General features: G+C 38.2%; 4 protein-coding genes across 5 annotated transcripts in view; 1 reads left to right on the forward strand and 3 right to left on the reverse strand.

Moving 5' to 3' along the window:
- The first annotated feature begins 285 nt into the window (after positions 1-285).
- On the forward strand, positions 286-12,237 carry paip2b (poly(A) binding protein interacting protein 2B). Of its 2 annotated transcripts, none has more exons than XM_008435937.2 (4): positions 286-533; positions 9,321-9,487; positions 10,029-10,211; positions 10,328-12,237. In XM_008435937.2, the coding sequence occupies exons 2-4, from the start codon at positions 9,332-9,334 to the stop codon at positions 10,382-10,384; spliced, it is 396 nt and encodes a 131-aa protein (XP_008434159.1). In that variant the 5' UTR covers positions 286-533; positions 9,321-9,331; the 3' UTR covers positions 10,385-12,237. The 2 variants fall into 2 exon arrangements, with proteins under 2 accessions (XP_008434159.1, XP_008434158.1); XM_008435936.2 differs by lacking the exon at positions 286-533 and adding an exon at positions 2,550-2,823.
- A 1,626-nt stretch (positions 12,238-13,863) lies between these two features.
- Positions 13,864-20,290, reverse strand: LOC103480771 (uncharacterized). The gene is made up of 9 exons (XM_008435945.2): positions 20,166-20,290; positions 17,507-17,638; positions 17,331-17,414; positions 17,106-17,238; positions 16,960-17,022; positions 15,061-15,201; positions 14,266-14,356; positions 14,034-14,175; positions 13,864-13,950 (listed from the first exon to the last, which is right to left on the reverse strand). The coding sequence occupies exons 1-9, from the start codon at positions 20,187-20,189 to the stop codon at positions 13,921-13,923; spliced, it is 840 nt and encodes a 279-aa protein (XP_008434167.1). The 5' UTR covers positions 20,190-20,290; the 3' UTR covers positions 13,864-13,920.
- A 137-nt stretch (positions 20,291-20,427) lies between these two features.
- Positions 20,428-26,492, reverse strand: nagk (N-acetylglucosamine kinase). The gene is made up of 10 exons (XM_008435953.2): positions 26,381-26,492; positions 25,949-26,033; positions 25,626-25,724; positions 25,398-25,539; positions 24,505-24,615; positions 24,329-24,441; positions 23,476-23,563; positions 23,292-23,389; positions 21,893-21,971; positions 20,428-21,804 (listed from the first exon to the last, which is right to left on the reverse strand). Exons 1-10 carry the CDS (start codon positions 26,407-26,409, stop codon positions 21,599-21,601), a joined length of 1,050 nt encoding a protein of 349 aa, XP_008434175.1. The 5' UTR covers positions 26,410-26,492; the 3' UTR covers positions 20,428-21,598.
- m1ap (meiosis 1 associated protein) overlaps positions 26,435-26,695 on the reverse strand; it is a 74,844-nt gene continuing 74,583 nt past the window's right edge. Inside the window, exon 13 of the mRNA XM_008435950.1 lies at positions 26,435-26,516. The gene's annotated coding sequence lies outside the window, so the exon portion shown is untranslated. The remainder of the gene's footprint in view (positions 26,517-26,695) is intronic.

Raw genomic sequence — 26,695 nt, forward strand, 5'->3', positions numbered from 1 at the left:
TTTTATTCCTCTTTTCATTCATTATTCCTGTCCCTGTCCCTCGAAAAAGCACAGCATTGTAGCTTCACATCTAAAATACACGTAAGACCTCCTTAAAAAAGGGCCACGTAGTCAAATACAAACTCTTATGATCACAAGAATGAGCGACAGGAGCAAAAAGGACGATTTTGTTTACTTACGTGAATGGAGAAGTAAGGCGGGACCTATATTCAACATGGACCAATAGCGTGGCGAGGAAGCTTTGATCGACGTTCATTTTAACCAATCAGTGAAGGGTACAACTGGACAAGCGGGCTACGACACAGTTTTTTTCCTCTCAGCGCTTAGACTGAATCTAGCGTTTTTATCGTGTTTTAGCTTAATAACACGAGCAAAAAGAACGAGGAAGCGAGAGTAAAATAAGCGAGTTGGAGCTAACTGGAGGAGTTTCTTCACAGCGCGGGTTTTTGGGACCGTTAAAGAGACGTTTTGCCCCCCTCCTCTTTTGACAGCTGGCTTGCGGATTGCCCCCGTTTTACACTTAAAGTTCAGTGGTGAGTGGGTGAAAACTAGCTTAAAAAGGAAACAGGGCAGGCTGGACGCGCTCCGTGTAAATAACTAGCCGCAGTTTTTCTGAACATAATTCTATTTCTGCGTAATGTTACATCGAACGGCGTGTATAAAAATCGGGAAATAACTCATAATAAATGCTGTTTAAAGGTCAGAATACGGTTCTCCAGGTTAGAGGTGGGTAACACGAGCTGTAGCAATTTTACCCACACTATTTAGAACATAACTGTTTTATTTCATAATAATTCCCACGTATTCAGCCACGATAGTGTTGAAACAAAACGGAAGCCTCTGAATGTTTTAATTAGTCGTGAGAAATGCTTTAATTCGCGAAGCCACGCAAGCATTCGTGTAAGAGAGTGAAAAGCATCGTGGTGGATGTTTGTCCACATGCTGCGTTCAGGGACCTATTGTAAGCTCTGAATTTTTAAGATAAAAGTTCAGATTTCTAATATTCATTTTTAAAAATTGCTACAGTTTGAAAATATGTTATCATTTGTTTAACTTTTTGGCAGAAAACTGAAAAATATGTTTATTTTTATTTTCATTTTGATGGAGTAAAGGATACATAAAAAAGGAAAAAAGTATTTTAAGTAAAAACCTAATGCTCTGGCTAGGAAAAACATTCAACAAACAGGCAAAAATAAATAAATACATTTGAAAACTATTTTGTCTTTATAAAACTGATAATAATAATAATAATAATAATAATAATAATAATACATTTAAAAGTTAAAAAAAAACTTCATAACTAAAAAATTCGGCTTTATAAAATACACCTCACAAAAATGTAAAAAAAAATAATTAAAAATTGAACAAAAAAAATGAAATATTTCATTCATAGACAAACCTAAAAAGACAAAGGTACAGTTGTCTAATCTTTTACACAAAATGAGGATAAAATTTGCATTTCTAAAACGGGTATTCTGCAAATAATGTAGCTCATTTTAATTTATCATGTGATAAATTGATTTATTGCTTATTTATATGATTTATAAATATTATTATATAATTTTTAGATATTTATTTACTGCTTTTAAACTTTATGCCCAGACATTTGAACATGTTTCGATTTACAAAGTGTTTGTTAACATTGTCCTTTTTACCAGCATTTGTAGACACATCTACAAATCTTGATTTCTAAAAAAAAAAAATCTATTTATTTATTTTTTAAAGGACAAAAATAGAGAAGAGAATTAGGAGGCTTACAAATCTGACTCGGTTCCACCGGTTCTGTCAGGAGGAATGAACCAGAACTCCAGCTGATTTTGAAAACCTAAATAAATAAATCTGACATATTCTCCCTGTCATTATTGTGGAATATAGCTAATAGAAATACTTCAGGTAATTCTAACTGACCTACAGCATGAAAGGTTTGGTCTGATTTAACTTCAAACAGAGGAAACTTTTTTTTTTCTCTTTTTATTCAGTGTTTTTAAACAGACCCGGAAAAAGACATTTGTGACTGCTTAGGGCCCCCACACCACCAGGGGGTCCCCACGAGCACCAAGGTAGCATGATAGAAATTTATATTTAAAAATAACATTGAATAATGCTAACTAAATGCTACCACATACGAAAAATTTCCATTATTTTTATAGTTGTACATAAGTTAACAGCTTCCTGTTGATGGCTCCTTACACTGTTGTGGAAACTTAATATATCAAAGTTGTTTACAATAAATTTTGTGTTTATCATCTGCTATTACTTTCAGATGGTTGAAATAAAATGGCACACTTGGATCAAAACAAAATCCAAATATTTTTTCTTTGCTTGCTACTCATTTAAGATAAAAAAAAATGGCATAATCACATTATGCTAATGCTAGAGAGTAGCTTAGGAATGATTAAGCATTTGCATGTTGACATGTTGGTCACAAAAGAGGCTTGGGCCACTCCTGTATTTAAACTTCTGGTTTCAACTGTAAAATGCTTTACAAGTATATAAAAATACTATTTTTTAATCTTCAGTCCTGTAAAGTTTTACCGTAAAGTCGGTGCACACTTTCCCAAACCTTTAGAACACACTAACCCATATTTAAAAACTTGACTATAAACCGTTTTTGCCGAGTTGCATGTCTGTCACTGAAATCCCGACTTGTCCGAGCTGCTATAAAGTCCGCGAACGCATCAGCATAGCACGATAGCAGCAGGCTAACAGGATTTAGCTCAGAGAAATCCCCCGCTGGAGAAACGACGAGCGAGCACTCTTCGCTGGGCACTTCAACCCGAGTAACGTTGCGCTTTCAGACGAACACCGACAGAACAATGCCAGGTAAATATACATCTCGAACGACTGCATGTAAATGGCCGGCGATTGATGCGTGTTAGGCGGCGGTTATGTTGGTAAGCGGACGCTTGTTTTGTTGACCTGCTTCAGGGATGCTGCCATGCTGTAGCAGCCTGCTAGCTGATAGCGAAGCCCACTTTGTTTGGCCTCAAATATTCGCGCAGCACCTGCGTTTGTCCTCGGTCTGTTTCGAGGCGTTTTAAAAGCTAATTTCGTCCTTTTTAATTTGACGCTTGTATTGTTGGGGATGTTTTAGCGCTTTTTGAGTTAGAAGTAAAAACAGTTTTGAGGCAGGCAGCCAGCCCCCCTCCGCTCTTTGTTGTTGCTGGTATAGCTTCTCACCTTTTCCTTTTTTTTTTTTTTTTTTTTTAGGCCCCGTCCACTGACAGTCTGTTTACAGCCGGCCTCTGAGCATTACCTCAGCTAAATCCGTTCACAACAGGCTGCCTGGGGCAGAGCTTTACACCTGGAGGAACCCGTTAGCAAGGAGTTAGCTTCGAGCCGCATCGCTCCTGTTACATGCAGCTCGGTTACATCACGGAAACAGTTCGGAAGGCGCTTATTTACACTGTTTATTATGGCTGAAATGGACAGTTTAGGAATGGTTTGCTCCCCCTTACTGATACTCATCAAGTCTATTTGATATTTGCGATGTTTCTCATACAATTTAGCGTATAAAATGTGTTTTAAAATTCACAAATTATTAGAAAATTCCATAAACCGAATGAGTTGGTAATTACCGACTGCGTCCCACCGTGTATTTGCACTAAAATAAACAAACAAAAAACATACAAGGTTTAAAATAGAAATGCAAAACAAGTTCAAACATTTAAAAATGTAGTTTTAATACAAAACATTTTTTTTACTGAAAAACGGTTTACGTACATTCTCATATTTACCTTGATCTTTATTTTTTTATATATATTCTATTTACTTTAGTTTTTCTTGCAAATATTTTTTATTATTAATCAAAACCTAAAATTTATTGTGTGTAAAAATACTTGGTAAATTGGATTTTGGTTTAGTTTTGCTGGTAAAATGATTAATTTACATAAAATTAGCCGTTGCTGCTGCTGCTCTTAAAACGATAACGAGGACAGAAGAAAAGGGAGAAATAATAATAAAAAAAATATATAAAATTTCATAACATAGTGATAACCCTTACAAACATGGAAGTTTTTCTTTTCAATACAGTAATTTGGAAAAAGAGTTGGAACAATCAGTGTAATTGTAGTCGGTAGCCAATTTTATATATTTATTTTTTAAGAACAAAAATTTGATAAACCTGTATGCAGTGACAGATTTAAAGCTAAATGGACTTTGCATTAATCTCACAGAAAAAAAATCACATTATATCATAAATAACACCTTTTTTTCCAATTCAAGTTAGATATATATCCACCCAGTGTATTAATTATACAAATAAAAATGTATATGTTGAAAATGACTCTTCTAGTTGCTTCCTTTCACTAATGATGGAAATCTGGACGTTTTAAGATAAATATATATATATATATATATATATATCTTTTAATACAAAACCTTGTATTACAAAGTTACATTTCAACACTGGAATTTAAGATGTGTGCATGAAAAACTGTAATTTCACAATATGTTGGTGTGTTTTGACCGCGCTAATTGGATTTCAGCATCATGTTTGTTTATCTTGACTGATAATTATTGCTTGAACGATGCAGACGTGCATTAGTTGCATTTTAATGGGAAAGATTTAAGGTTTGGCTGCTGAATGTGTTTTCTACAAGAGTCTAATTGCTAGTTGCAGGCTTGCATGGTAGGGTTTAAGTTGTTTTTAGTCGCTCTATATTAAATGTTTAAAGGATTTTGGTTTGGATGCAGTTTTCTATCAGGGTCACCATTACTGGGCTTGTTTTCTTTATTTGTCACTCGTGTTTTTCCTCATCACATTTGAAGCTTTACCAGTTCTCTTTGACTTTTTTTTTTTTTTTTACAAACCTTTAATATCACTTTGAACACATTTAATTCAGATTCAAAGCAGCTCCTGATATTTCTCTTTAAACTAATTCTTTCTCCTTCGCTCTCTCCTGACCGGTTAGTTTTTCATTCATCGGTTGTAGCCGTTCGATTAGCCGTCTTTATTGCCTCTCGTAGACGGAGCCAGACGCATCTTTCCTCTGTCCTCTAACCTACTTAGGTTACATGTTTGTTCACGCTGTCCTGAAAAGCACCGTTTGTCCGTCTGTGTCAGGGTAAACTCCGCTTGCACATGGCGGCTGCGCTGCACAGAGCGTGAAAGGAGAAACATTTCTGTCTGAGGTCTGGAATTGGCTCATTATGGGATGTTTTCTGCAAGTCAAACATTGCAGAAACGACGCCTAGGTCGGGTCGGCCCTAAAGCTGCTCGTTGAGAGATATATATATATATATTTTTTTTTTTTAACCACGTGAGTCATGACTGGCCTGTAGCAGCAGGAGGATTATGTCATCAGTATGGGCTTGTCTAGTATAGTAGTAAAACTACGCCTGCGTCAGAAAAGCGCTGATCAAATCCTGACTCCTTTCACTTGGAGGAATTTCTTTGCTTTGTGGCAACAGGCGGCTGTTCCTGCCGCTGTTTGTACGTCTGTGAACTTTTATTGTTGATCGAGATGCAAATATCCCAGATGAGGGAGGGAAAGTCCCACTGAGGGAAGAGGAAGTCTTACTTACAAGGGAACTAGATTTTTTTTTTTTTTTTCACTTCCTGAAGATATTTACTCTATGCTTATATAAGGAGTTTGTTTTCTAGTGGGACTACCACAACTAGGCCTTTTTTTATTTATTGAAAAAAGTAATATTTAAAAATCTCTACAATTTTATGCAATTTAACGTTGATACAAATTATGTAGTGTAAAAGGAGACTAAATTATAAAATTACTGTCTAGAGAAATGTTTCTTAGTTGGCAGTGGATGAGGCTGTATGCATTTAGTTAATCTGAAATATGTCTGCCAAGTGTTTTTAAATATTTTAAAGTAAACTTTTGCATTAGATGACAAAAGAGTTGTACTTTAAAACATTCCCACCAAGGCAAAGTAGTATTTACTGTAACATAACCAATTACTTGGTTTTGTTGTATTTAGTTTGTTTTATTTAAGAGTAAAATTTGCCTTAATAATTAGAATATAATATGTGATGTGACTGAAGTGATAATCAATGAGGAAAAATAAGTGAAACTCCAATAGAAAAACATTTTCTATTAAAGCTTTTACGTAAAATGTAGTAATGGAGACGGTAACATTACTGTTTTTTGTTTCTAGCATTGTTTTTAAATGGGATTTTTGTTGGTATGAACAAAACGATTTGATCAGCTGCACAAAAGTTAATCAGTCCGGTGTTTCTAAGTGTGTCCGTTAACATTTATTCAGAGACAGACACGGCAAACGGGACAACTTGTCTTAGAACATTTTGCCTTTTTTTTTTTTTTTGGCTCGGCGTCATCCTCAGGCGCTGCTCATTCCTCATGCTGCTGAGGTTCTCAATGAAACTTCCTGTCTGCCTTCGCTCCGGCCAGAAGTTGTTCCATATTTTAGGCGTCTTCATCCTTTGAGATGAAGTAACTTGGCTCAGCTGACGGAGCAGCAGATGGATCGGTCTTAAATCCAACACTCTGAAATCAAATGACCGAATCGTATCCTTATGGACTCGACTTTTACAAAGCCCTGTTAGTGATTTAAATATGTGATTCTGGTGACTCTTCAGGATGGGAATTTGACACTTCTGTATTAAAAGTTGCATTCACACTGGCCCTAATTAGTGTGCTTTAACTGAACTCTAGTTTGTTTAGATGTGGTTTAGATCTGATGTGGACCAAAAAAAGCAAACTCTGGTCCACCTCAAAACCTCGATCTCTGTTTGGTTGAAGTGAACCCTGTCATACCAATACACGTATACACAGTTCGAATGCATATATGGATACCAAGAGAACCGGCAACAACTCCAAAGGCAGGAAGTAGACTACAGCGCAGGGTATTCTGGGTAAATACAACCCAAACAAAAGATTGAAGTCGAGAAATCCTTCAACTGCTAAAATCTGATACTACTCCATTTTTGTCATTTCATTCAGTGTTTCTTGGTGCAGCGCCCCCACAGGTGTGGAGGGGAACAGGTTTTTCAATTAGTTTGGTTGGCTTGAGCCAGTGCAGTGTGAAAGCAAACTGCAGCAGCTGAAAATGCAACGAATGTTGCAGTTTTGGTCAAACTCTTTAAATTATACCTCAACAAAAATGGCGCAGAATTATCATTTACTCCATCGATTATGCTGACTATTTGTGGCTTATTCTGGTCTAAAACCACATATACTTTCCTATTTTAATGGTTAAATGGTTAAAACAGCAAATATACCTAAATATGCATTAATAAGCACAGTGTAAACCGTCGTAGCAGTGCAGCAACTAACGTCTGCAGTCCTTGTTATGTCTGCTCTTGGGGGGGGGAAACGGCCAATAATCTGTCAAGTAGCATTGTGTGTAAATATTTCAGCTTCCCAAGCAGCATTTTCTTTCAAATATTTTAGATATAGTCTACAGAAAAACCTGTCATTGGAAATTTTCCACAACTAAACGGAAAAATCCACCAACATCGAACCATAAGAAGGTGGAAAATGTTTGATTCCTGCTTTATGACGGCTGTAAATAATTTCTTAACCGGTTTAGTTTTTGATCATGAAACAAGGATTTCGTCAGAGAATTTGCATGAAACCGAAGATTGACCATCAAAAACCTTTTTTGTTTCCCGTGAAATCCCTCTTCTAAGACAAATGTACGAGTGTTGCAACGAGCAGCAAGATTTCACATGACTCATTTTATTTGCCTGGATTGCATCATGTGCAGCAATCTGCAGCAGCTGAAGAAAATAGAAGTAATATTTGTCTGTCTGTGATATTTTTCTACAGGGTAAAATAATTAGAGATCCTGTTGTGCGTTGAGGTTTAGTGGAGTTATTTACCCACTTCTCTCCTGATAAACTGTTCCTACAATATTTGCTTGCAGGATTTTTAAACCCTTGTCCACATTTTAGGCTTCAGATTTGCTTTAATGAATCGTCTGGATTAAAAAAAAAAAAAAGCCGCTTTAGGCAGAGTGAGTCATCTGAGCCACGTCACATTAAAACGTGCTTCAGCATTCGTGAATGAAATTATAGTCTGCAACCCTCAATGCTCAGACAGTAGCCCTTTTTGATTTCCTTCAGGTTTTAATTCATTAATTGCACTTCCTGCCTTTTCCAGCCTCCACCTGCTTTTAAATTTCATTTGCTTGCTTTCCATTAGCTTTCCACACACTCCGTGAGTTTGCCTGGTAACGGAGCTGCACGTTCGTCTCTGGTTAATGATGAAACGCGTGTTTTACTGCAGCGCCGCCTTCCTAATCCAACTGGAGATGGTAAACAAAATGCCTGAGACTCTATTTGGGCTCCTGGCTGATTTGGTTGATGAATCGTGTCACCTAACTGGATCCATCCCAGCTGTTTCCCTTATCAACATGTAATAATGAGAAGGGGATCATTCTGATTGACCTGGATCATAGCCTAAATTTAACAGATGAGTTATTGAACTTGTTGGATATTTACCATGTTGTAGGGCTGGACGATGTATCTGAAAAACGTATCGTAACATAAGCATTTCGTGTCGGTCGATATCAATGATTATAGATTAGTTTTTTGCTTTAAATATCTGAAATGGTGTCAAACTTGTGGGGTGACCTTTCCTGTTTTATCCAGTTTTCTCTCCATTCTGTTTTTTTTAAAAAAAGCAGTTATGAGGGACTTGGGCCTGTCGCAATAAGCAGTTAATCAATTATTCACATGAAAAATTAAAGCAAACTTAATTTCCAATTGTATGATTTGTTGTTTTTCTATCTTTTTGTAAAAAAAACAAAACTGGATGACAGAAGTTCTTTTTGGACTCAACTAGCTCTTGTTTTGAAGGACAATTTAATTACAACTCGTTTTATTTGTTGTTTCTATTTAATTTTTGTGTTGAATGTTGGTTAGAAATTAAAGTTTATTGATATTTGAGAATGTGTTCTTGCATTGTTATGCCATTAACGCTATATTACTTCAAATTGGTCTCAAAACATTATCGTTTATTGCAATAAATACTAGGATCATTTATTGTGAACAGGCGTAGAGACGGTGGCGAAACCTTTAACTTCTGCTGTGCAAGTTACTCAACAGGTTGCTAGGTAACCAAAGTTGTGAACTTGAAACTGCTTGCCACCCAGCAGGTTGTTGCTAGGTAACCAGAAAAAGAGTTGGTTGATTCCACCAACTTTCCTTCGCTGGTTGAGCAGCTGAAGTCTTTCCTCTGCCTACATCCCCCAGAATCCTGTGCGGTTCTGGATCGGAGTTCAGTGAAATTACTGGATCGGAGTTCAGTGAAATTACTGAATCTCTCACTGATATTGATTACGTGTTTATGGTCCAGCCCTATCACGATCTTCACTTTCATTCTGTAACCGTCCAACAGAGCCAGCTGAGATGAGCGGTCCAGAGGTCGCCAACACACCGGGAGGCGGAGCGCCGGGAAAGGAAGGGAAGGAGCCGGTGGCCAATGGGCACGCAGGAGACGGACCCGATGCCAACCCGTTTGCCGAGTACATGTGGATGGAGAACGAGGAGGAGTACAACAGACAGGTGTGTTTATGTAACGTACCATTTCATGTTGTAGGAGTCCCACATTTCCTTTACCTCACCTTCATACAGTGGAGCCAAAAAATAACAACAGTCCTGGTAGATTTAGATGTGAAGTTAATGTTTTCACTCGATCTACAACAGTAAAATAAAACCATAATAGTCGACTTTGAAAATAATCTTTATATTACAAAAAGGGCTTTTCAATGTTTAATGAAGGAATTTTAACTGCATTACAGCAATCAAACCCTTAAAATGTCTGGGGAAAAAAGCTTTATTCTTGTTAGTAGTTTTACTTAAACCTGTTTTTGTAGCATAGCAGGGAAACGGTGATTGGCAGCACTAAGACCCGCCTCCTGGCTCTGATTGGTTGTTTCTGATCATCTGCATTTCTGCAGATAGCAGAGGAGCTTTTTTTTTTATTTTTTATTTAAACATTCATGAAAGTTGCATACTGCAGTTTTAAATTGTATACTTCAAATGCTGTGACGTATATTTTTGCCGTTCCTCATGTGTTTTTTTTTTTTTTTTTTTTATCTCCCAGGTGGAAGAGGAGCTGTTGGAGCAGGAGTTCCTGGAGCGCTGCTTCCAGGAAATGCTGGAGGAGGAAGACCAGGACTGGTTCATCCCTTCGCGTGACCTCAACAACCAGGGAATCGGCCAGCTGCAGCAGCAACTCAACGGGCTGTCGGTCAGCGACCACCACAGCAACGTGGAGGAAGTGGCGGTGAGTCTGCGTCTCCCCTCCCCCTCACACACACACACACACACACACACACACACACGCGCGCATCCTGTTAACAAGAAAAAGTTTTAAGTCTGTTTTCTCGTCGTCTTCTGCAGAGGAAGAGCATCTTGAATCCTGAAGCGAAGGAATTTGTGCCAGGGATGAAATACTAGAAGTCCCCCTCACCCCCATGGAGCCTCCATGCACACATGAGCCCTTGCACATCCAGAGACTCTTTGCGGCCGTGGCCGCACACATTCTTATTGTTACACACACGCAGACACACACCGTACACACTTGAAGTCAGTGGCGTGCCGGTAGGCCCAGTCGGGGGGTGGGGGGATTTCTTTTTTTTCTTTTCTTTTTTCCTCTTTAATCTTTTTATTTTTGTTTTTTTTCTCGTAAACTGAGGGGCGCTGGGCCCCGCAGACGCTAGCTCATCGTTTGCATTTCACGTGTCATATTTGCCGTTTTGCAGAGCATGCAGAGCTCACTGTGGCTCCCTGGGAACTGTGGCAGCTACCTGAGAGAGATGCCAGGTCAGAACTTCAACCCAAAGGCTTTACAAGAAATCTAAATCGGTTCGGATCGACGCTTGTAACTGCTTCATTTTCAATTTTTTCTGTTTTGTTTCTTTGTTTTTCCTCCAAAATGAGCAAACGCCATTTTTAGTAGGAAGAGGGTTTCAGCAACAGCAAGGCTAAAGAAGGACAAGAATTTCAGGGGACTCCAGTGAGGTTCTGTGGCTGCTCTGCAAACTCATCAGTCATTAAAATTAATTAAATCCGATATATGAAAACTCCTGGTTACATCTGGATGCAGCTCTTGTGCATCCAGAGATGCGAGTTCACCTGTAGCGGCAGCAGCTATGTTTCTGAACAAACCCGGACGCCTCCTGCCCTCCCCCGCTGTTCACCCCCCCACCCCCCACCCTGCCTGTCAGGGCAGACATGGACAGCTGTAATCGTGGATGAGAAATTTATTTTTCAGATTTTTATATAGAAATCCAGGTTTATCTTTTTGTCCAGCGCGTAAGAGCTGAGGTGGTTTAACGTCTAAATCATGCATCAAGTTGAGTTTGTTGTTTAAAAAAAAAAAAGAAAAAGATTCTAATTGTTTATTTTGCTTTCGGCTTCATGCTTGGTTTCAGATTGGGTTTATTTGGGGACCAGCGTTGTTATGGGAATGAGGGTGAAGAGGAGACGGGTTTGCTTTGAAACACAGCCGCTGCCGCCTCCTGCTGGACCGGCTCGGTTTGTTCAGATTTAGTGTCCAGATCAGGTTCTCAAAAATAGCTTCGTCTCCTTTTTTTTTTTCCCCGTCTCCTTTCTTTCCACTTTGTGTATTTTGAGGACGAGGCGTTGGTCTCTACTGTGGTGTCCGATTTGTCCTGGTAAAGTGGAGCATTCGGTGGACAGTATTGCATCCCTCCAATTCTTTTTATTCATACTCGAGGACAGAATTTGTTTTTCCTTCTCGACGAAGTTCTTCCTTCTAAACCAGAACTCCTCGTGGATTTTCCAGAGTTTGTATTATTTGAATATAATATCAGTTAAATTAAGGAGATACTTTTAGCTGCAGTCGCAAATTACGACGTCCGGTTTTCTGAGATCTGCCACGTCGGCTTATAAATTCAGCGGCAGTATTATGGAGAAACCATCAGGATATTTCACCACTGGGTAAATTAGTCGTCCTATTGGCTCGTCTTGGTGCTGTTGCTGCCTGGAAGCGCAGGAGTTCTGGTTTTTCAGGCGGAACTTCCTCAGTGTTGGACCACAGCACCGAACGGCAACCTGGGGAATGGAGAAGCCAGCGGGGAACCGTCCGCCAGGTGGATCGTACAACATGAAATCATTTTTTTGGTGATTTTTGTTTTGAGTTAGATGACAGAAGCTGTTTAAAAAAAAAAGAAAAAAAAAAAGAAGAAATGGGGAGGAAAAAAATAAAAAAAATTCAGAAGACACAGTATGAATTTCAATAGAGTTAAAAATAATGAAAAAAGACGAATAAAGATGTTAAAGACAAATCTAAGCTGTCGGTGTTTCTGTTTGGGGCTCTCTTTCTTCCAGTTTAGTATTTACATTTTAAAGTACACAAAATGTGTATAAACATTATTTACACAAGTTTAACTTAATAGTGTAAGCAAATTAAATACTTTTTACATTTCCAGCTCTGGCAGATAACTCCAGTTTGTTGCTCAACTTCAACATCTTACCACATTGATGATGGGTTTCAGCAAAGGCTGCACAATATCAGGAAAAAGTGCAAGAGCAATATAAGATTTTAACTCCAATGACTGATTTAGAGTCGACATGCTTTCCTAAGCCTTTGGTGTGCAGGTGGAGTGTTGGAGAAACCTCAAGATGGTGAAGCTCTGGAACAGGTCGAGCTTCCAACAACCCTCAGCAACCAGCAGAAGTGTTTACAAAGTGACTTAATGGAAAATCTGAAACCTGACTAGGTCAGAACTCCAGTAAACTACTGAGAAGCTTGTGGAGAGAAAACCAAAATATTTGATCCAAGATGCACAGCGTAAGACATCCTCTGATGCCTACCAAATAAATGCATGATGGGGTTTGTATTACACTTCAGTTGGGTGTTTTCAAGGTTTGGAAAGTGCTTGATATTCAAAGCGCACAGTTTTGTGAGATCTAGTGTTTTACTAACAGCATGAATTTGGAAAATGTAAGTTAGTTGAAACCAGATATTTTCATACGCCAAACACATTTTTTGTTCTGTCACAGGTCAAACTTCAGACTACGCTTCTCTTGTTTACAGAATTACCAAAATTATATTTGCTGAATGCCAGAAAGCTGAGCACAGAACTTGAAGATGTTTTTCTTTGTGTGTTTTAGCAGGAAGGTAAATTTCCTCAACACTTTTAGTTTGGATTGTTCCAATATGACGAATATTTATTGTTCCTAATGGTTCAATGATATTGATCTGTGTAATTGAAAAATAAAGGTCAGCTTATATTTTATACGCTATGTTTTGTTCTTGGACCAGCCTGGCTGTGACATTTCAAAACATTTTGTTATATTTTAGTTTACCTATAGGATACTATCACAAGGCAGTGATAAATTATATTATAGTGAAATCTGAAAACGTAACATGAAATATACTGTGGGAAAAATACAAATCCTGTTATGTAAACCTCTGAATTAAAAAAAAAATACAACAAAATGAAGCATTTTCATTCTGTTTTTAGGCATTTAGCAAATATAAATAATTTTAGTAATGCTATGTGGGCTAAAACACAGATTTAGTTTGACTTGACTTCAGACAGGGAGAGAAAAAAGGTGTATGTAAACGTCTAGTTTCAACGGCCTACATTGAGGCTGGGTGTATAATTGTCACCCTATGTGGTTTGAAGAAAATCCACAATAATCTGTTGGTTTTTTCAGAAACCATGTCCCTACGTTTACATTAAGACCTTGTCTAAGCTCTAACACACCTCCACTGGGTGGCTGGTGGGAGTCATGGCTCACGCTCAGCTCCTGCGTCTTTGGGGGAACGCGCTCGAGCCCAAACTGGCTCTGACCGTTGCGCTGTTTTAGGAACAATTAAGCCTAAAAAACAGCAGGTGGTGCGATAAAGGCGAAGCTCTTCGCACCGCGACTGGTTTATGTTTCAGACTAAAGACAAACAACTCTTCTTTTCATGAGCTGTGTATTGGTTGCTGAACGTTGCGACAAGGAGGAAGGTGACGTTAACCGGGTTTGATCTTCGGCTGGAACCACTGGGTAGAGAAAGACGGAGACGAGAAAAGAGGTTAGAACATTACGGCGACGACAGGAGAGGATCTGCGGCCTCGGCCCGTACCTTAGCAGAATAGCTGTCCTGATACTCGGTCAGCGGAGGCCTCTTGATGGGGTGTGGCAGGCCGCCGCTCTGACAGATGTGAGAAGGGACAAGTTGTGCCCCACAGCAGCAACCTAACGGATGCTCAGATTTAGTTCCACAGCTGGGAAGAAAAACAGAGACAAGAGGCGGAAAATAATTATAAAATTATATATACATGTATATAAAACAGTGTTGTGTATCTGTAACGTACTTGGTGCAGTAGTGGGATGAAGATTGAAGGGCGGGGGCCGGCTGACATACAGCTGGTTGGCTCACGGCGGTCAAGTTGCCCCCCGTGACTCCTGCGTCCAATCAAAGTTGAAAAGTGAATTCGCAGCGCCTTGCAAAAGTTTTAGCACCCTTTGAACCGTTACGTCTTTTCATGCCGCCACAAGCACCCAAACTTCGATGCACTGTGTTGAGATTTTTACCCTCTAGACCTACACAAAGCGGTGCAAAGCTGTGGAGTTGAAGGAAAACAAAAATCTGAAAAGTGTGGCTTGGACTTGCATTCCGAGTCAACACTTTTAAGAATCTTTTTCTTTTTTTCTCTTCAACTGTTTGCAGTCAGTCTTTTGAGTTAGTTGTCTGCCAGCGTCACGTCTACACACTGAAATTGTTGCTCATTCTTGTTAACAACAGATTAATCTATAGAGTGATTATCAGTCGAAGCCAATCAACTGAATCAAGTGGATGCAAAGCAGGTGGACAAATTGCAAACTAATTGTGAACAAACAAAGTAATAATTTGACTTGTCCTTTGCGCAAAAATGTGAATTCCGCTTTTATAAAAATAAAGTATTTTAGAAACAAACTACATTCAGATGCCCTTATCTCTCAATAAAACTTTGTTCTATGTCTATTTCTTCCAGAATTTCAGCTTAAATGTTTGCTTTTTCTTTTTCTGCCCTGTCCAACCTTTACTCCCTACTTTTTTTCATGACACAGACTGGATCATTTTGAGCTGCGGCTTGTTGGGAAAAAAAAAAAAACAGCAGATGATGAACCTGTGGCGTGATTCAGTGTGATGTAAGGAGCCGTCCCCCGTGGAACGGTGCCCATGTGAGTCGGTGTGGCGGTCTTGTGCAGAAGGTGCAGGACATCCTCACACTTGATGGGACCTCTGTATGGTGATAAAACAATCACTCCTGCAGGAGCACAAAGTAAGAGAATTAAACTCTGTATATGAGAGATGTGTTTTTCTCCATTCAGTCCCTTGGGTAAGCATTAACTGCCCTGCTAAATGACTCACAATTCTTACATTTTGTCACATTATAGCCATAAACAATGAATTCAAGCACAAGGCCCTGTGGTGTGCCTCTGTTCAGGACCAGGGTGGATGATGTTCGGTCCTCTATTCTCACCATCTGAGGCCGCTTGTTAAGAAAGTCCCAGATTTCGTTTGAAATGGTCACAGCAGATTTTTGGGGTACCAGCACAATGATGGTGGACGTAAAGCCGACAAGGACAGTGGAAAACTGCAGGGATAGATTGAAAATCTCTAAACTTCACACCACAGACATTATAAAGAGGACATGTGCGTATTATGTATAGCCTAATGTCTGCTATTATAAAACATGCTGCTTTATATAACCGTTTAAGCAGCACGTCTTATGTTTTCAACATGAACATTTGCTAAATAGTTAACTAGCAACCTAAATATTTAGTTAGCAAGTTCATTATTAATATCTAGTTTGAAAATCAAATGTTTAGTTTGGAAATTTAATAGTTTGTGACTAAATACTTAGTTAGCAAAATAAATGTTATTTTGAAACTAAATATTTCGCTCAGACTTAAACATTCAGGTTGGAATTAAATATGAATTTTGCAAACTAAATATTTAGCTTCCTAAATAAATGTTTAATTTCAAAACTACATATGTAGTTTGCAAACTAAACAGTTAGCTTGTGAATTAAAAATTTAGTTTGGAACTCGGACATTTATAAATTTATGAATAACATGGTTGTAAAAATATGACTTTGAAATGTGAGCATCCGCCTGTTTTCTCTCTCTATAACCGGCAAAATAAACCAAAAATATTGCGGTTAACTTTTTACTGTTTAGCTGTACAAACGGCATCCCATGGCTGTGTGGTTTGTAAAATGCTTAACATATCGGAATATTTTACTGTTACTGTTACACATATTGAAATATGCTGAACCGGGTATCAATCCAATTCAAAGACACTTTTTTAAAACATTTGTTAATAAGGTTTGGAAATATGGCTAAACGTGTAAGTTCAGTTTAATTTTCAGCGAGATATGATTATAACTTATACCTCATTGCGCCGCCAGAGTCAAGCGAGCGACCGTTCCAAAATGGCGGCCCCACGGCACATCAACGACAATATGGCAAAAAAACCGGTTCCTCTACTCTTTATTATTATGTGTTACATAAGACTAACCTCCGCGGGGAGTGTTACGGAAATTTTTCAAAAACTATCGGTCTTTGGTGTCGTCTTAACAAGTTCGCAACAACAACATTTTTATGGTTTAACTGACGAGCGGCTCAGTGCAAACGGGGCGTTATGGGTCGATCAGAATAGAGCATAACGTCCGTTGTAACTCTGGTGGGATAACATTCTGATGTGAATGCGCGACTTGTGAAGTCTGATCCTTAATTTTCAGCAGCTCTGCCCTGTTGTACTCCTTTAGCGTTACAGCTGCCATACCAGATACCAAAACACTTTAAAATAAAATGTAATAAATAAAAAAGATAGCCGCAATCTTCGAGCCGCTTGCCCGTTAATGCCTCGGCCTGGCAACCGTTAAGCAACCGTAACACGATAAACATGCGTAACGTTTCAAGCGGTACGAACAATACCGACTCCTGGATTTAACACTTCTCTTTTGGCTTCAAATGATCGTTTCGTGAGCGCAAAACCACTGTGATAAACGTGTCCTCACCCTCCTCGTAGTGAATGTCAGAGGTCCCACTTGGCTCCTCCATTTGCCGCTTCAACAGGCCAGCTGCCGACAGGAGAAAACAGGTTGAATGTCGAGACGCACACTGGAGCTTCAACGTCTATTCGCTTCAAAAAATGCCTCTTTACCTCTTTCACCATAGACGTTGTGCCATGGAGCTTCATTCTTTAAACAGCCAGCATTTCTGAGTTCCTCAGTAAAGGAAGTGGCTATGCCGCCGAGTGAGGGTATGAAGACTGGAAAAAGGGTGGTCGGAGGGGTCTGTGGGACCACAGCAGAATCTGAGTGTTGCTGCTAGCAAACCGAGAACTAGATGAGCATGAATGGGTTACTGAAAGCATGCATGGCCTTACCTGGGGGCCAACAAGTGAGGCTTTGGTTTCGGGGTTTTTCATGTAGTAGTGCTGAAGCAACATAGCCGACGTGTCACGTTCAGGCTGTAAAAACAGCCAAAGCACTAATGTAAAAAAAGTGACGCCATAAAAAAAAAGAGAGATGCCTTTCTGTGTATCCGGGTGATCCAACCTACCATACGCATCATGCTTAATACCCCACGTTTACTGGGCGGTATGGGCTTCAGAAATGATTTACGTTGGTGAAATGGTTTAAAGTCTGAGTTGTAGGTGGTAGTAAATCTCTCAGAAGGGCTCACAGCCAGACCCTGAGAGGAAAACAGCAAGGATCTTACAAGGCTGGAGTTAACAGCAAATGGACAGGTAGACGTAAAAACATGCAGGTTAGCAGAAATAATGTTGTGTTCAGGCAACCACCTGAAAAAGCTAATTGTTTAAGGGAAATTTATTCTTTAAAATACACCTTTGTAAGGTACAGAAATTACTAGAAGAGTACTAATTTCTGGGTAATTATTACACACAATTAGTTGTGTGTAATAATGAATAGATGTGTCCATCTATTCATCTATACCTAACCATGGTGCTACTATTACTAGCTCAGCCAGTAGCTTGTTCTGGTTGAGAACAAGTTATTGATCCAGAAAGAAGTACGTAAGTACCAAAAACTGCTACTTAAAATGTATATTACTACTGCTGGCCTGGTGAAGATGTGTAAAAGATGTGTAACTAATTTATTTTTAATTCAGTGGCTTAATTGTACATTAAAATAAATGTGTAATAACCAATTTAACCCATTTATCCAGAAAAAAAACTAAGAAATGTACAATAAATCACATATAACACACTTAATTGCACTCCTGCCTTTCATACTATATTCAATCAACCCTCTTTTACCTAAAGGACAACACTTTGCGCATGGGGGTTTGCATGTTCTCCCTGTGCATGCTTGGGTTCTTTCCAGGTACTCCAGCTTCCACCCACAGTCCCAAAACATAACTGTTAGGTTAACTCGTCTTTCTAAAATTATCCTAGATTAACTGAATTTTGGAATTTGATTAGCTGTAAAAATCATAATCCTCAACGCATAAGTAAGCGTCTACTGAATCTGTTTACTGAGTTTAATATTTTTCACAGAATAATTGAAATAAATGTACTTTTAGTAAATTTTTTATGCCTTGAATGTTACCAGTAACTTTTTGAAGGAGCCATTGCTCTATATACGTTGTAGCCTAATCATAGATTATATTAGGTTATATGTCTGTTCATGCTTTAATAAATCAGGCAAAATAACCTTGTTTTTTTTTTTTATTATAATTTAGGATTTGTAGCAGGGGTTTCAAACAATTAATTTCGAGCCATATCAAGATCATAAATGTCAAAGATACGGTTGTGGCAGAATGTGTTGCCAATTAGCTAAGTTAAAATATTAATTAACTAATTAAATATTAATTAATGTGGCAATATACAAATGAAAAAAATAAAAGCTGATTTTATTTACTGATAAAATAATATTTTGCACACAGCTGTCACCTTGATGTTCTATTTATGTGGCCTTGTAGTGTCTTGATGACCACATAAATAGTTATGGCAGGCGAATCTGGCCAGCAGGCCTTGAGTTTGACATATGGTCGGGCTGGGCGATATGTCTGAAAAACGCATAGTAATACAAGTGTTTAATATTAGAAGTTATCATTAATTATTTATGATTTTTTTTGTTTTAAATATCTAAAATACTACCAAACTGGTGACGTGAACTTTCCTATTTTATCGACTGTTTCTTCTAGTTACGAAACTGCTGCTGCGCATGTTACTCAACAGGTTGTTGCTAGGTGACCAGAGTGAGTTAGCTCATGCCACCGATCTAGTTTAGCTAGCAGTGAAACGTTGAGCGCCTAAAGCGCTTGCTTTGCCTACATCCCCCCGAATGCTGTGCGGTTCTGGATCGGAGTTCAGTGAAATTATTACATATTCTATAAAACATATGCTCTGTTGGCACCGATCATGTCTACAGCTTTATAGATTATCGTTTTATTGTTCAGCCCTAGTTTACAGAGTTATTTGGTCATAGTGCGTACTGTAGTGAAATATTGCCATTATGTATCTCTGTGTGTACTTTAATTGGATGGATGTTTTTGTTTACTTTTTTTGTAAAAGTGCATTTTTTGAGATAATTCTGTTAAGAAGTTACTCTATTGGTCAATGTTTTTGAAAATTGCTACAACCCTCAAAAATTAGTAAAAATATATATCTTTAAAGTTTTATGCGAAGCAGCATTGAAGCATAATCTTTGCTATTAAAAAAAATCCTAAAGTAATACCCATAATTATAAAAAAGCATGACAAAAGCCCAGTACTTTTAAAAACAGCCGTTCATTTTGTTCATTCAGTTAGCCTCTTAGCTAGCAGTGTCGCTGACAGTTAAGACTGCTCAACTTACTTCAGACTTATCGCAATAAAGTACTAAGAGGAAGGTAAATAAAAAAACACACACGGGAATAAACTATACTGTTGGTATAGTTTTACGGCCTAACTATTTAATATTTAAATATCGTTTCTTTAAGTGTTCTCCGAGGAGTCGATGCTGCCCCCATCAGGCCAAACATCAGCAACGCAGCCTTTCAAATAAACTCAATTCCATCTATAAAAGCTTCGGATTTATATGAATTAGCTTTCTTTTTTTTTTTTTTTATGTTATTCTTTTGCTTCTTCAGATATGTTGATTGGTTTTTTTGAGTGTCCATAGAATTTCCAGTTAGAAACAATGTTTTCTTTTTTCCCTTTAGTAATTAATTCAAAGCATTCAATGGGTAAAAGCCAAAACAAAAGGAGTATTTACCGCATAGCGAGCCCAAGGAAACATATTTGCTGCTTCCTCCTTGGCAGATTAATCCCTCTTCTCGGTTGCAGCTTCTCTGCTGGACAGCTCAGAGAAGTATGCCCATTACTTCTCTGGGCTGTTACTGTTTACATTTAAATGTAATTGTGTTTTATCACACACTTGGTTCTATTTTTCCCCAAGGATGGATAAATGAACTGAAAGAACTTTGATGAGTTTAAAGGAAAACAAGAGTGATAGCCTGATTAAATACGACATGCAGTTTCCAGATGATTCTATTTATTAATGGTTGGGGGAAAAAAATTCCCAAACCAACATGGATAAATGTGAAAAAGCAGTAGCCTCCTAAAATCTGCCACTCTTGGTGGCAACAGATGCCTTCAAGTGTTTTACTGGCAATGTGTTTTTCATATTTCTGTGGAGGAATTTTGGCCCATTTTCAGCTGCAGAACTATTTTAATACAGGTACTTTGTTGGCCAGTGTCTGTTTAAGCTCACGCCACAGAAACTCAATTGGATTAAAGTCCCACTGTTGAATGGACCACTGCGAAACCTAATTTATTTTAGACACAGCAATGAGTCAGTGGCTGACTCATTGCTGCATAACCAACGTTTGCTTCAGTTTAAGCTCTCAAACTGATGAACAAAGCTTTTCCCTCAAGGTTTTCCACTATTGAAGAGTTAATAATGTCAATAACTGCAAGTACTGAAGCAGCAAAGGAACCTCGCAATAAAATCTTAGTTTTACACTAAGATATAGCACATCTTCCACAAACTTTTGTTTAATTAATCCACAGAACATTTCCCCGAGTCTTCAGGATCATCAATAAGCCCATCGGTTCATCGGCTACACCTGCTCTTCCCTCCGGGGTCACAGTGGGATAAATCGACAAAAGTCAAACTTGAGCATCCGCTTTAAAAAGATCAAAAAATTGCAGCTTGTATAATCAATCGATTCCGTTCATATTTATTGCAAATTTGCTTTCATAAGAACTGTATAAAGATTATAAATCAATGTGAAGTTTTATACAAAGTTAACAGCACCTGTTTTTGCATGGTGACTTCATGTGTTGATTGTGTGAAATCTAATCGTTTTTAATCGCAGAACCTAGAGGGCAAAATCTCTCTCTGCAGACCTGAACTCGAACCGTCTTGTAAAATCACCAACACTGTTATTGTAAAGCCATAGTGCAAATGAATCATCAAAAGTCAGAAAAAAAAGTTTGACAGTTCAATAAAAAAAAAAAATATTTCAGCTGTTGCTACAGAAGCTGCCAAGTAAAAAGATTAATGTATTTTTAAATCTCTTCATCTGAGGGTTGGATCTTGTGAAATCATGTGCAAGTCCAGTCTCACACAAACCTGATTTAAAGTCATTGTGATTGGAAAATGAAGAGGAATGAACTGTAAAAATCATAAAGTGGCCTTTGTTGTCACTGGCCGCCGCCGCCGAAGAAGTATTGAAAGGAGATTTTAGCATTGGCGCCATAATCCATGCTGACGGAGAAGCCGAAACGCTGAGCGCCGAGACTGGCCCCTCCGAGGGCCGACGACTGCTGCAAAATCAGGAGGCTGTAGCCACGGAAACGACCCTTCAGCTTCTCAGACGACGCTGCCTTTTCCAAAACCTCTGTGAACCCTGGAGAGAGACAGACGGGGGGCAGGAAGTAAAACTAAAACGGTTACGATTCAGAGGAAACTGTTGGAAGGTTTTCTCAGTTTCTGACCTGGCTTCAGCAGAGACCAGCTCTTCCAGACGGAGCCCACGCACAGGATGGGCAGGCCCAGTTCGCCGCTCAGTAAAGACTTGGAGGACAGGAAGAAAGAAGAGAAATGCTCACGCGTTAATAACATGCAGTACTTCACAGAAACTATTCACATCCCTTCAACTTTCCCACCTTTTAAACGCAAACCTCAGTGTATTTAATTGGGATTTTATGTGAGAGACTAACATCAAGCAGTGCATGATTACGATACATGGTTTTCAAAAATTTCAGTCTAGTTTCCAGTACAAATATCTTAGAAAACTTGAAATAAAATAAAACTAACTTACAAGTAACTTTTTAGCAAGATATCAGAGCATGTTTTGATTAAAACATGTCTTAAATATTGATGAAAAAACCCCAAAACATTTCCACTGCCAGATTAATTTACTTACAGCAAGACTTTTCCATTTTCCTTTCATCAATATTAAGGAATTATTTACTTAAAACAAGTTCCTACATCTTCAATGTTCAACTTTTGAAATACAGAAATTTCCTTGTTTTTTTTAACCACAAAATTTGGTGGTTTTGAGGTTTTTTTTGGTGTAAATTTTGCTTTTTTTTCTCTGACTACAATGACCCTAATACGCCGTCAGATGCATGTTACCAGGTTGTAGCAAAGCAACAACAACAAAAAACACTAACTTCCAACTGCAGTTCCTAGTCAGGTTGATGTAATCCAGTATGATTAACAGATCATAAATTGGTTAAATAAAGTTTAGTAATTAATTATGTGTCTGATAAATTATTCAAATCTCGCTAAATCCAAGTAAACCAAACTTAAAATCAACAGAATTTATAAAACAATAACTCTGCCTTCATCAATAATTAGCGCAAATTATTGATGTTCTTGTTTATAACTAGAACATGTTACAATCTCATTTGGCAAACTATTCCAACTTCACTTGCAGTGAAAAAAAGAAGGAAGTTTTATTAAAAGCAGTCGTACATTTTAGGACAGCCGTCACCTCTAGAGGGCGCCCTTGTGACTCTAGTCATAATCTCAGGAAACAAACTTTGTAAAGGTCAAGAATCTTATAAACTAAACAAATGTTTGCATAAAGTATAATATTATCAAGAAGTTTTTCCCTGTAGAATAGCTACAGTATTTAATAATTTGTTGACTTCTATAGGTGATTGGTTCCTCTGAATTTTTGGATTAAAAATAAACTTTTTTTTCTGATTTTTATTGGTGAAAAATAAAAGTAAACATGCATTCTTTTCCTTCCACTTCACAACATGCACTACTACCACATAAAACCCAACGAAAGGCATTGAGGTTTGAGCTTGTTATATGAGTGGTTGCATAACTCTGTATATCTGATGTGGTACTGATACCACATGATGCATTGCTGCCTGCTACCTCTTGTGCTGCAGGCAGGACCGCGGCTACGTGTTTAGCCAGGACTCTGCCTGCCTCGGCAAACACGTGTTGACACAGGGCATCTCCAGCTTCTGCACCTTAGGTTGAAAAATAAATATTTTTCATCTTTACCCGCTTCTATCGAAGACAAGAACAAAACTAAAGAAACTGACGTGCTGATTACCTTCAGCCAGCTTCAAGCAGAAGCCAGCAAAGAATGATTTCTGGAAGTTTCTGTACAGATGTGGCAGCATGCCCATCAGATCTGACACCTGGGATGGAGAATGAGGCTTTATTCACTATAGTCTCATTTAAACAGGTGGTGTAAGAACTTTGTTATATATGAGGACACAAATTGTTAAGTTAAAAGCACATGGGGTTACAAAAATTTTATATATATTTTTTATAACATTAAAAAAAGTTTAATTTATCTGCTCAGTAATGAAACAAAAAAATGACAATTCTATTGGAATCGAAAAAGGAATGAAAATCAGTAAATTATTGCAGATATACCACATAATTACAGACTAAAGCTGGACAATATGGCTGAAAAATGTATCATGATAGAAGCGTTACATATCAGTTGTTATCTATAGTTATTAATTTGTTTTTTGGTTTAATATCTGAAATAATACAAAACTAGTGTTGTAACCTTTCCTGTTTTAGCCACAGATTTCACTCTATGCTGTTGGTTTTTATTTATAAAAAGTTGTGAAGCATGGTGGAGAAACCTTAAACTGCTACTGTGCAAGTTACTCAAGCAGTTTGTTGCTAGGTAACCACAAGTTACTCAAAAAGTTGTTGCTAGGTAACCAAAGAGTTAGTTAATGCCACCAACCATTCTTAGCTAACCTTTAGAGGTTAGCTTTTCTCTGCCTAAATTAATAAATGGGAATCTATTTTTTTGCACCCAATATTTTTTTTTTAGAAAGATATTTATCTACAAAAGATGAAAAAGTGTTCATCAACATCATGCTTGCAGGCCACATTTTGGACACCCCTTTTCAAAGCAAACACAACTTCTGGATGTGTCTGACCTGGAAGTACTCCTCCATGGCTTTCCTAACATGTGCGACGTCATGCGGCGGCGCCGCCAGGTTGTCTTTGGCATCAAACACCGTCTTCACAGCCAAATGAGCGATCCAGAACGCTGAAACACAAAAGCTACATGAGTTTGTGCCGCAACGACGAAGAGATAGACATTGATGTTTACCTCCTCCTTCATCCCCCATCAGGTGACCCCAGCCTCCGCAGCCGACCTGGGAGCCGTCAGGGTTGACCAGCTTGCAGTTGGAGCCGGTCCCAGAGATGAGAACTACGCCTCCTGGTGAGAAGACACACGGAAGACGGTGTTAGACAACAGAGGGCCATAAAGGAGCGGTGATGACACTCCTAGGTAGACACATCTGAAAGGGTAAAGTATCAGTCGTTGACGGGAAACTGTGAGGAGCTTTGGTGAAAGGAAATCATTAACAAAAGCAATGATGAAACTAAAAATGTAACCTGTGAAATCCAACTAATGTTCTTGAATGTAATTCTTAAAAATAAACAAATAAAACTGTACTATTACCAGCTAATTTTAATGACATGCAAGTTAAAAGGCAGAAGCTAACTACATTACCCGCACTATTGTGTTTATAGAAATGAGGATATTAAGTTGGGTGATAAAAGTGAGAATTTATTGGATCTTTTTTTGGGTGTGACAGACTGCATGTCACATCAATCATACCTCCACAAACACAAATACTGCTTTTGAAAAATATTTCCATCTGCAATAGTCTTCTTTTGGACTTTAGCACACACAAACTGCACTGAATCATATTTTTACATTTATTTACATTTATGAATACAAAAAAACAAAAAATAAATTTCAACAATAAACAGTTTTGGGTGGTTTTAGACACCAATAACCGGAATTTATCATCACAACGACAAATCAAAATTGTTATCACAATAGTGAATATATCACGATAAATGATAAAACAACGATACATCGTTGTTTAATGTGTGACAACTTCCAGCCCAGCATCTTATTACGCATCCAAAATGTATGAGATTTTGATTTTATCAACCAATTAAAACACCAAATTAAAACTAAAAGCTTACCTCGATCACTTGCCGTTGCCATGGCACCAATGGCGTCTGTGGTGATGAAGTAATGCTCGCTGAGATGTGGAAACCGCTCCTTCATCACAGCAATCAGCTTGTCGATAGCATCTTTCTGCTCACCCCCACTCAGAGACATACCCTTCACAAAAACATAAGGAATTATAGTTTCAACCTGAAATGACGACAGCAAGCAGGAATCTGTTTTTAAGGAGCCCTTTGACTGACCAGACAGCGTAGCGGCGTGTTTGGATCCAGTCCTGCGTTGATCTTCGCTTTATGGACCATTTCATTGATGGTTTCAAGACATTTATCCACCCCGATCAGCTATGTTAGATACAAACACACAAGTTGACAGCACAGTAATCATAAGAAGAAATGAAATCCACGTTAACTGCAACTATACCCGGGCTTAAGTCTTCAAAAAATAATAACAATAAAAAACGAGAGATTAAATTATTTCAACTAGAACTGAAAGATGGTGCACTTTCTATCTCTTTTGGTTTGTAAACCGTCCCACCCTAACTTTTATCTGCACCTGTGCAGCTCACCCAGTGGTTGGTGCAGGGTCCCACTGCCTCTCCCAACACCTTCCCATCTCCTGACAGCAGCACAGCCCTGGAGTGAGTCCCTCCACTGGATGAAAGAAAAAAAGAGAGAGAAAGAAATGCAGGGATAAGTTAAGACATTATTAACAACTAACATAAACACCTCAGTGAGCCAGGAAGGATGAAAGAATGCAACATGTAACATGTTTCTATGCAATTTCATGAGCAATCATTCATTTGAAGGCAACGTAACCAAGGGGGGGACGAGATGATCACGAGATTTACGCTTCCGTGTTCGAACATGTAAGTTTAGCCTTAATTTATACATGACAGCCTTCAAGACATAAATAAACATACAAAATTCAAACAAACTCAGAGACACGCGCCATAACACTTCAACTTAAACGGTTTTAGTGGATATTTCCACTTTCTTACCCTTCTATTCCACCGTACACCGATGCCATGTTCCTGTTTGGGTCCCTGTTGTCGGCTGAGATCTCGCGAGATACAGTTACACTTGCAATATCACATCTTAACCACTAGATGGGAGCGTTGTGCTGTCTTGTGTCTGCTGAAAGTTTTATGAGCAAATAAATAAAGAAAAAATAATTATAATTTTGAGTTCATTTATACAATTTTTTAAATAATAAAAAAAACATTATTCTAGTTGTTTCTTCATACTATTACTACTACAGTTGCTCAGTGGTGGAGAAAGTACTCAAAAAATTTACTTAAGTAAAAGTACAAATA

The sequence above is a fragment of the Poecilia reticulata genome, linkage group LG18, assembly GCF_000633615.1.
Source record: "Poecilia reticulata strain Guanapo linkage group LG18, Guppy_female_1.0+MT, whole genome shotgun sequence".
Lineage (NCBI taxonomy): Eukaryota > Metazoa > Chordata > Actinopteri > Cyprinodontiformes > Poeciliidae > Poecilia > Poecilia reticulata.